Genomic DNA, 10858 nt, shown 5'->3' with positions numbered 1-10858 from the left:
ATTAGTAGTTGTATCATTATTATTGTTATTATCATTATTGTTATTATCATTATTATTATTATTATCATCATTATTATTAGTAGTATAATTATTGTTATCATTATTATTATTAGTATCATTATTATATTATCATAATTATTATTAGTAGTATCATTATTATTGTTATTATCATTATTGTTATCATTATTATTATTTGTATTATTATTAGTAGTATCATTATTATCATTATTATTGTTGTTATCATTATTATTATTATTATTATCATCATTATTAGTAGTATCATTATTGTTATCATTATTATTATAGTATCATTATTATTATCATCATTGTTATTAATAGTATCATTATTATTATTGTTATTATCATTATTATTATTATCATTATCATTATATGATTATTATTATCATTATCATTATATGATTATTATTATCGTCATTATTATTGTTGTTATCATTATCATTATATGATTATTATATGATTATTATTATTAGTATCGTTATTATTGTTGTTGGGTAAACAGGTGAACGTTGGAGTGTAATTGAAGATGCTGCCTGAGCAGACAGGAGTGGATGTGAACTTGTCAGTGTTTCAGATGAGCTCATATTTGAGGTGGTAGTGGCTGAGAGTCATGAAGCTGTGAAGACATTCCTTCAAGTCTCACCTTTAACTTCTTCGTTTTGTCCATTCAGACCTTCACCAGAAACCAGTTCACGACATGGAGCTGATCCTCACAGACCCGCAGCTCTTCAACCAGGACAGTAACTCCAGCGTGGACCAGGAGGAACCAGAACCTCCAGAGATCAACAAAGACCAGGAGGAACCAGAACCTGCACAGATCAAAGAGGAGGAGCAGGAGCTCTGCACCAATCAGGACCATCAGCTCGGCCTGAAGCAGGAGACGGATCCGTTAATGGTGACAGAACCAGACGGGGAGCAGCACTTCTCTCAGGGTTCTGCTGGACCCGAGACCCAGAACCAGGGCGGTCGTCACGATGTCAGTTTGGACACATTCGGATCATGTGGTAGTTCCTGTATCGGCGGAGGTGGAAGAAAGCTCTTAAAATGTGACGTTTGTGGAAAGGCCTTCAGAAAAAAGAGGCAACTTTGGGAACATCACAGGAGGCAACACGTCGGCAACATTCCTGGGAGAACTTGTGGAAATGGGTCAGAACACGTCCCTACGGGTCGAGCAGGAAGACGAGCCGACAGCTCACGTCTCTCGGAGCCTTCGAGCTCGGCCGGCAGCTCCGACGCGCTCCGGCACCGCTGCCTCGTCTGCGCCAAAAGGTTCTCGACCCGCACGAGTTTACTCGTTCACAAGAGCTTCCACTCGGACCGGCCCCTGCAGCCGTGCCGCACCTGCGGGAAAACCTTCGCCTACGTCCAGGTCCTCCGGGCTCACGTCAGACGTCACGCTGGTGGGAAAGAAGACGCCTGACAAGCGGCAGCGTTCGTGTCCGTCCTGTGGGAAATCTTCTCGCGTCACGCGAGGCGTCTTTTTTCATTCAACCTGTTTTTCTTCCTGCGCGGCGTCTGAGGAGGAGTTTGTACCTTTACGTCGATCCTCGGGTCGGCGCCTTTGTTTACCGGAGCCACGCATTCTGGGCGGATGACGTACACCGGTTGTAGCAGAGACTAAACAAACGGAGTCGAGGCCGAAAGTTATAAAGTTTGACCGTAAAGTTTTAATTCTGTGAATGTTTGTGAAGCGTTCACTCGGCCGTCGTCCTTTTCTCCTCCGCACCATTTCCAGCTTCTTTCTCGTCCCGCAGTTTCAACAAATCATGAATCAAAACGTTCGGCTGTTTCAGGACAATCCTGCTCTAACTTTTGTATTGGTGCAACTTTAGCTGTTGGAAACATTTAACCTTTTCTGACATTTGTCTCTCATAGAAAATGAATTGAGCTCATTTTACCTCCTTCAGCTCTTTAGCTCTGTTTACAACCTTTTACTGCTCCTTTCAGCTCCTTTCAGCTAATTTAAACCTTTTTCAGCTCATTTCAGATAATTTCAGCTGTTTTTTTTTTCTACAACATTTAACATACAACTACAACATTTTCGTTTCTTCTAATTTCAGCTCGTTATGCTCCTTTCAGCTTATTTCTGCAAGTTTCAGCTTTTTCTGCTATTTCAGCTACTATTTAGCAGTTTTATGCTAATTTTTAGCTTTTTCAGCTAATTGCACATTTTTTGTACTCAATTCTTCTTTCAGCCCAAGTTAGCAAGAAACGTGCTCTCTCCACTTCCTTCTGCTAATTTAAGCTTCTTTTTTAGCTTTTTTTTTTTTTAGATAATTTCCACTTTGTGCTCATTTCTGCTTCTTTCAGCTAATTTGGACACGTGTTCTTTCTGCTTTCTTCTGCTAATTTAAGCTTGTTCTACCTTTTCATCTAGCTTTTTAGCATTTTAAAGCTAATTTAATCTGTTTTCAGATAAATTCATTTTTTTTCTCTGTAATTTTTGCTACTTTCAGCATAATTAACTTCTTTATGGTAACTTAAGCTTATGTTCGTTTCAGCTTCTTTTCTTTTGGCTAGTGTCAGCGTCATCAGATATTTCAGCTATAATTTACCTGCTTATATGCCAGTTTTAGCTTTTTCAGCTAATTCCACCTTTTTGGAGCTCATTTCAGCTCTTTTCATTCTTGTAGTTTAAGCTTTTTTCTGTCTTCAGCTAATTTTCAGGTTTTTTTTTTCTTATTTCGCCTTTTTTGTTGTTGCTAAATTCCCAATTTTTGTGCTCATTTCTGTTTATTTAAACCTGATTCGGCAAATATGTGTTCTTTCAGCTTTCTTCTGCTAAATTATGCTTGTTCTTCCATTTCAGCTACATTTGAGCATGTTTTTTGCTAATTTCAGCTGTTTTTCAGCAAGTTCTTCAGCAATAAGCATTCACACTTTATTTTTGCAGGAAATGCAGTTTCTCTAGTTTGTGTTTGTCCTAATGCCGTTATGAACGATGTGTGGGTCCAGACCATCAAATGTGATCATCTTCTGCTGTTTCGGACGTTAGCCCTGGAGCTAAGCCGAAAGCTAAAAGGCTAAAGCTTTTACCTAAGCTGTGCCTAAAGTTTCTTTAAGTCTTTAAGATTATATAACGTGTACTTAATCTACCGGTGAGCATGTTTCGATCCCGATGTTCGTGAGCAGCAGAGCAGCATCGTCTCTCATCAGCAGCTCTTCTGTCTGACTCTTCATCGCTCAGTCTTCATCATCGTCAGCAGCAGCCCGACTCGGTTCTACGTTCTCCTCTGTCGACGTGGTCCGGTTCAAATTAACGGGCTGAACGTCGGACATGGTACAAAATTAACCTTCGAGCTGGACGGAGCTCGCACCGGAGCCACCTGTCCACGTCATTTACCCAGAATGCATTGCAGCGTAAACATGACAGAAGCCTGCAGTGTTTTCTGGTCCTGATGTTAAATCTGAAGCAAAGTCTTTAAAGATCTGTCGATGCGCTTGAACTAACTGACTGATTTAAAGTCCTGATATTTCATGTACTGCCGTCTACTCTTGCACCACAATGTGGAAAAACTAAAAAAAAGTTGTTTAGATTATTTATTTATTTATCTTTTATAGGTGTTCACATGTTAAAATGATTAGAACTTGAACTTTGTTATAAATACGACTGTCCAGGAAGTCTTTCTACAATAAATGTTTGTGGCTTCCGCTCAGGACTCGACTTTTATCTGTTCAGACAAAGTTTGGAGTTTATTTTTAGGTGAAGAAGTTTGCAGCTTGTTCTGGATCCAGATGATTCGTGCAGATGTCAAATGTAGACGGACTCGGTTTATTCTCAGGGCGTGGCAGCCGTTCATAACGGCTGGAGGGAGGGGAGCGATGGGGCAGAGGTTAGAGAAGGTTGGCCTGTGATCGTCGGTTCAACTCCCAGTACTCACAACATGGGAACATATAACATGGGTGGGAAAGGTGAAGCACCCACACCTGCCTCCACCTTCATTTTCCTCACTCTGGGCCCTTGAGCAAGGCCTTCACCCCCACCATCTGCTCCCTCGGGCGCCTAGATGCAGCTCTGCTATTCCACAAGGTCGTATTATCAGCCCACTATTGTTTTCAATCATGAGTAACGATGTATTTGAGGAAATAGAGAATGACATGGGTTGCTCTCTTTTTGCTGATGATGGGGCTAAATGGAAACGTGGAAAAAATAAAAAAATTATTGTTAAAAAGTTACAGAATGCAATTTATAAGATTGAGCAATGGTCTTATAAATGGGGTTTTAAATTTTCTGTTGATAAAACGAAACTTATACTTTTTACAAATAAAGTAAATCAGGAAATAAAATTGAAGTTATACAATCAGGACATTGAGAGAGTAAAACAATTCAAATTCTTAGGATTATGGTTTGATGAGAAACTGAACTGGACATTTCATATTCAAAAGGTTGTAGACAAATGTAAAAAGATACTGAATGTAATAAGATGTTTAGTCGGATACGATTGGGGTGCAGATACACAAGCATTAAAATTAATATACATAAGCCTTATAAGGTCAACAATAGATTATGGTTGTTTAGTATATGGATCAGCTTCAGACACAGCTCTCAGAAAACTGGATACAATTCAATACCAGGCTTTGAGATTAATCTCAGGTGCAAAGAAAACAACTTCAGCTTCAGCTCTACAGGTAGAGATGGGAGAAATGCCACTAACATTAAGAAGGAGACAATTATCATTAAATTATTGGGCTAATCTAAAGGGACACAGTCAAAATCATCCTGCACAGGTAATTTTACAACAGTGTTGGGAGATGGACAGAGCAGACAACAAATTTCATGTCTTGAAAATAATACAGGAAACAAAGGAATTAGAAATACATAATTTAAAAATCAGTCCGACTGTGCCATCATCAATAATTCCACCGTGGATTATACCTGAGGCCAATGTAGACTTAACTTTGTTACACAGAAGGAAATTAGATAAAACATTCATATGTAACTCAACAATAGTACAAGAGTACATAGAGAAATCTTGATTATGTAAAAATTTATACAGATGCTTCCCAGAGTCCGTCAGGTGATACAGGAGTAGCAGTTATAATTCCAGAATTTAAACTTAACATAGGGAAGAAACTGAATGAAGGACTCTGTTTATACTGCAGACATGGTTGCAATAATGTTAGAATGGAATGGGTAGAAGAAACAAGACCTTTAAGAGCCATCATCTGTTCTGATTCAAGCTCATCATTCATCAGTTTACAAAGAAGTCACTCAGAAAGTCGTCCAGATATTTTGATACACATTCAGCAAATATTATATCGGATTCAGATGATGGGGTTAATTCTTGTGTTTCTATGGGTACCAGCACATACAGGAGTGAAAGGAAATGAAATGGCAGACAAGAAGGCCAAAGACTCTGCAAAGGGAAAAGAAGTTAATGTAAGAGTACCTTTTAGTAAGTCAGAGACTAAAAGTATTATTAAAAGAAAAATGAGAGAAAAATGGCAGAAGCAGTGGGAAGAGGATGTAAAAAGGAAGATGGCTCTATAGAATTCAAAGGAAGGTTGGAGGAAATAGAAGAGGTGTTGGAAGAAATAGATTACAGGAAAGAATAATAACTCTGCTACGGTTAGGTCATTCAGGACTTAATGCAACGTTACATATGGGGGAGTGGTGGCGCAGAGGTTAGAGAGGTGGGCTTGTGATCCAAAGATCGCCGGTTCACGCCCCGACAACATCAAAATTGTGGGTGGGGTAGGTGAAACACCCACTCTTGCCCCCACCCTCATTCGCCCCACCCTGGGCCCATGAGCAAGGCCCTTAACCCCCACCATGTGCTCCCTAAACAGGTCTCTCTTGAAAATGAGTTCTCGTGGCTCAATGAGACTAACCTGGATAAATAAAGGCTAAATGAAAAAAAATAAATAAATAAATATATATAAAGGGGAAACATGACACAGGAAGGTGTGAGTTCTGTGGGGAAAGTGAAAGTGTCTTTAAGAATTTGTTGGACTCCTGGCAGGGACCAATGCAGACATGTTCCTGTTGTTAGTTTTATACATTTGTCTTGGAATCTAGCTGTTTTTTTTTGTTTTGTTACCTTTTCCTTTTAGCCATCCTATTTGTTAAAAAAAAAAAAAAAAAAAAAAACTGTAGTATGCTTTTTTATAACTGTTTATTGTTGTTGCTGTTGTCCATTGTTTCATCTTTCTTTGTTTAAATCAGGTCTCTCTTGTAAATGAGTCCTCGAGGCTCAATGGGATTTACCTGTATAAATAAAGGTTGATTGATTAATTAAAATAAGTTTTGTTTTTTTGCTTGCTAGTCCCGATTCACACTCCTTACTGGTGGTGGCGGTAATGCACCAAATGTTGTTTGCCAACCGCCATAAAAAAACAAAGAAGAAGATGAAACTGACCACGTGGTGGCGCCAAAGCGCCGCCATTGTTCCCAGACGCCATTAAACGTCAAAGACGTAGAAGAAAAGAAGAGGCTGTTTTCAGATTCGTTGTTTGGAGGACGGTTTTCTGTTCTTAGCTGAATATTTTACATTTTCTCTTTGTAAAAACTAAACAAAATGTCTTCGGTTGTTCTTCTGAGAGAGTTCATCGGTGAAAGACTGAGCGCTGCTGCCTCAGAAATCTTCTCCGAGTTTGAGAAGACGATCCTGCGGTACGAAGAAGAGCTCGACCGTCAGCGCAGACTGCTGGATGTCAGCTGGAAACCTGAGCTGAAGCTGCACAGAGTCGGTACGTAGCTCTGAACCTGCTCACACAACCACCAGGAGCTCCACCACACTAAATTAAGGAACATCTAGACCAATCGGCCAGATTAACGGGCGGAGTCTGCTTGAGGTGGCTGCGCCTGTGCCTGATCAAAATACTGAAAATGTAAGAAAAATTCAATATTCGTTTTGTCAGTAATAAAATGTTTACGTATTTTGTTGTTAACAAGGGAGATTAGTCAGAAAAGTGTGGGCCTCAAGCAAAGCAAACATGTAAAAAATGATTAAAGCTTGTTGAAATGGCTCCAAGCTGTTCTCACTGCAGCCCCAGATTAAACCTTATTCTAGTAACACTGTAGTAGTTTCAAAGGAACAAAGATAATCATACTAGGTTGCTATATTTATAAGAATAATACTCGTATGTTGTGCTGCTAGCAGAAATTTAAGATGTAGCACCATCCAAGATGGCAGCACGAACTCTGGCTATCCTGTGGTTTAAACTTTTTCAAGTTTCTTGTCAGAACAGCTGCTGAACATTATAAATGTGCTTTATAAATAAATTTGACTTGAGAACTGTGGGATGGTTGGCAGAGATGCCACCATGCTGGCGTCTCTGTCCGTCAGAACGGTCCGAGTCCTGTGGGTCCAGTCCGTTAAACAACACATTTCTGTTCGGTCTTTCTCTTGTTTTCTTCATGCAGACCAACAAGAGGAATCAGTCCAGGAGACAGAGCTGACCCTCCCAGACCTACAGCTCTGCAGCCAGGAGACGAACTCCACTCTGGATCAGGAGGAACCAGATTCAGAACCTCATCTGATAAAAGAAGACCAGGAGGAGCCAGAATCCAAACACGTTAAGGAAGAAGAGGAGGAACTCTGCACCGATCAGGAGGAAGGTCAGCTCCACCTCAAGCAGGAGACTGACCTGTTAATGGTGTCTGCTTTGACCGAGGGAAGTGAATCAGAACCGGACAGGGACCAGCCTCAGAGTTCTGCTGGACTTATCTCATCTGAGAGATCGTTTTACTGCCCAATTTGTGGCGAAACGTTTTCTGGGGAGTCCTTTCTCCTGGAACACATGAAGGTCCACATGGCAGGAGGCCCAAACTCTGGCAAAGGGCAGCACTGCTGTCCGCTCTGTGGCGCCACGTTCACAGCTCGTAATAGTTTAGTCGTCCACATGAGAAGCCACATGGGCGCGAAGCCATTTTCATGCACATTCTGTAGAAAGAAGTTTAGCTCCAGCAGTAACTGTGAAATCCACATGAGAAACCACATGGATCGGAACCTTCTCTGTAAAGTCTGCGGGGAGATGTTCACTCGTAAGGACAGGCTCAGGTTTCACATGAAAATCCACACAAACAAAGACCTGAACTCTGACCACTGCTGTCCCACCTGCAGCAAGACGTTCTCCTCCAGGAAGAGTTTGGTCGTCCACATGAGCAGTCACACGGGCGAGAAGCCGTTTTCATGCACGTTTTGTAGAAAGACGTTCAGCTGCGATAAGAAATGCAGAATTCACATGAGAGTCCACGAGCGCCGTTATCTGTTTTCTTGCAAAGTCTGTGAGGAAACGTTTACTCAGGACGAGCTCCGAGGTCACATGAAGACTCACATGGGCGAGGACCTGAACTCTGACTACGGTTGTCCCACCTGCGGCAAAGTGTTGTCCTCCAGCAGCAGCTTAGCCGTCCACATGAGGAGTCACACGGGTGAGAAACCCTTCTCCTGCAAAGTCTGCAGAAAATCGTTCAGCACTAAAGGAAACTGCGTAAGCCACATGAGGCTCCACACGGGAGAGAAGCCGTATTCTTGCCAGACGTGTGGTAAAAGTTTCACTTACAGCTCACAACTTAAATCTCACGTAAAAGTCCATGAGGTGGACACAGCTGGTCCTCCGTTCTGCAACGACTCTTAGAACGGGTGACGCAGCTGAAGGAGTTTTCTGAGTGTCTTAAAGATGTGCAGATTTTCTGTTTCAGGTCTTAAAATTCATATCGCTGCAGCTTAAACTCCATCATCTACCACTTGTCCGAGAGTCTCGGGGGCAGCAGCTTGATCAGGAGGTCCAGACATCTCTCTCCACAGCCTCCTCTTCTGGGTGGACTCCTAGGTCTCCCCAGGCCAGCTGAGAGACAAGTCTGTCCAGTGTGTCCTCCCAGTTAGACTTGACTTGTACACGTCCGTAGGGAGGCGTCCAGAGACATCTGCCTGACCTGGATGGTGGAGGAGCAGCGGCTCCTCCGAGTCTCTCCCTTATCTTGCATCTTACATTTGTCTGAATTGGTCCTGTTTGTGATTCTAAGCTTAACTTTACCTTCCTTTGATTTATTTTTTAATATTGTTTTTTGTCTAAGAGGGGTCTGAGAAAAGAAAACTGAATTTAATGTTTTCATCGCGTTACAATAAAAATGTTCAAGCAGGTTCGACTGAACTTTCTTTTTTATGTATGAAATCTCTTCATTTGACTTTTTATTGTTTAGACTGAAATCCTTTCTGTTTAATAAGTTCATGATATGTTTTTATTGTATTGTGCTATAAGTGGTTTTTTTTTAAATATTTGTTAAACTTCCTCCACGCCGCTTGGTGCAGCACCTTTTTCAAATCAAGTTTGTCATTTGCAATCACGTGCTACGAGTGATGTGTAGTCGAGGTCCCAGTTTCACAAAAATAGCAAAACAATAAAATTAAGTATAAAAAGAAACAGTACATAAGGATCTAAGATATTCACTGAACACTAATGTAAAATAAACTTTTATTAAACAGCAGCCTGAACATGAGTCTGTGGTGAGCAGATGGGTATGAACACAGCAGCTTAAAGGCAAGAGATCAGCAGCATGGATAATCAGCAGCACAGATAAGTCACATATCACCAGTTAAAGTGGAATTACAGTGATTTTTCTTGTAAGAGATTTATAAGAATTTACAGCCTCAGGGTAGAAGCTGTTCTTCAGTCTAATGGTTCTACACTTAATGCTCCACAACCTTCAGCCTGAGGGGAGCGGGGCAAAAACTGGGCACCTGGAAGATAAATCAGTAACATACAGCGTTAAGTTATTTCTTTTTTTAAAGCACTTAGCTAATTTATTTGTCTAGAGTAGTATTTCCTTCCTGCCGATCTCCAGATCCATGATCCTTCCTCCAGTCCAGTTGGTGGCGGTAAGTCAGCTGTGAGTTTCAAACCGCCAATAAATCGAAGAAGAAGAAGAAGAAAGATGGCGGAGGAGAAGGAGATTTCAAACCGCCATTAAATCGAAGAAGAAGAAGAAAGATGGCGGAGGAGAGGATGTCTTCAGTTCAGCATCTGAAAGAGTTCGTTAGTGGGAGAATAAACGCTGCTGTGGCGGAAATCTTCTCCGAGTTTGAGAAAATGATCGTGTTGTACGAAGAGGAGCTCGACCATCAGCGCAGGCTGCTGGAGACCGCCTGGAAACCAGTTGGTAGGTGGCTGAACGTTTCAGGAACCAACTCAAAGTAAAACGAGCAAAGCGCGTTTAGAGGCCAGTTTCAAACTCCGTCATCAAAAAATACAACTGAAGTTGTTTTCTAAATTTATAGAATAAAAACAGTAAAGTTGCACTGACCCGGCGGAAACAGGAGGCTAGCTAGCTAAGCTAACGGAGCTGTTTACAGAGTCGGAGGTTTTTATTGTTGTTCGAAACAAGTTATGTCCAAATGGTCCCAGTTACATCCAACAATGAAATGTAAAAGAAAAACGATGATAACATCTAAGATATGAACTAAGAAAAACATAAAATAAATATACACTAATAGCATAAAAACATTACATCGAACAGCAGCATGGGTGTGTGAGCAGGTGAGCACAAATCAACATGAAACAGATCAGCAGCAACATGAAACAGATCAGCAGCAACATGAAACAGATCAGCAGCAACATGATGTGGTTTTTCACAGTGATTATTCTAGTTAGAGACTCGTGAGTCTAACAGCCTCAGGGTAGAAGCTGTTCCTCAGTCTAGTGGTTCTACACTTAATGCTCCTCAACCTCCTTCCTGAGGGGAGTGGGGCAAAAAGTGTGTGTGCTGGGTGAGTGGGGTCTTTCATGATGCAGGTGGCCCTCTTCCTGCATCTGGAGGTGTAGATGTCTGTGATGGTGGGGAGACTGACTCCAACATCTTCTGTGCAGCCTTCACCACTCTCTGCAAAGCTTTTCT

At 41.3% G+C, this 10858-nt stretch overlaps 2 protein-coding genes across 2 annotated transcripts in view; both read left to right on the top strand.

Annotated features, from left to right (window-relative positions):
* LOC119414326 (zinc finger protein 282) overlaps positions 1–1438 on the top strand; it is a 4022-nt gene extending 2584 nt beyond the window's left edge. The window contains exon 4 of the mRNA XM_037681420.1: positions 690–1438. Within this exon, the coding sequence (XP_037537348.1) occupies positions 690–1438 (749 nt within the window). The remainder of the gene's footprint in view (positions 1–689) is intronic.
* Positions 1439–6536: 5098 nt separating this feature from the next.
* Positions 6537–8601, top strand: LOC119414325 (gastrula zinc finger protein XlCGF28.1-like). The gene is made up of 2 exons (XM_037681419.1): positions 6537–6708; positions 7385–8601. The coding sequence occupies exons 1-2, from the start codon at positions 6537–6539 to the stop codon at positions 8599–8601; spliced, it is 1389 nt and encodes a 462-aa protein (XP_037537347.1).
* The last annotated feature ends 2257 nt before the right edge of the window (positions 8602–10858 follow it).

The sequence above is a fragment of the Nematolebias whitei genome, chromosome 9 (genome assembly GCF_014905685.2).
Source record: "Nematolebias whitei isolate Nwh7 chromosome 9, NemWhi1, whole genome shotgun sequence".
Classification (NCBI taxonomy): domain Eukaryota; kingdom Metazoa; phylum Chordata; class Actinopteri; order Cyprinodontiformes; family Rivulidae; genus Nematolebias; species Nematolebias whitei.
The sequence above is the reverse complement of the archived record's forward strand: the minus strand, read 5'-3'. Positions and strand labels throughout refer to the sequence as shown.

What these genes read in the sequence shown, in the direction of transcription:
- LOC119414325 (XM_037681419.1), top strand. Translation starts at nt 6,537, where the DNA reads ATGTCTTCGGTTGTTCTTCTGAGAGAGTTCATCGGTGAAAGACTGAGC. An exon ending in GCTGAAGCTGCACAGAGTCG is followed by an intron (nt 6,709 to 7,384) that starts GTACGTAGCTCT and finishes TTCTTCATGCAG; the next exon opens with ACCAACAAGAGGAATCAGTC.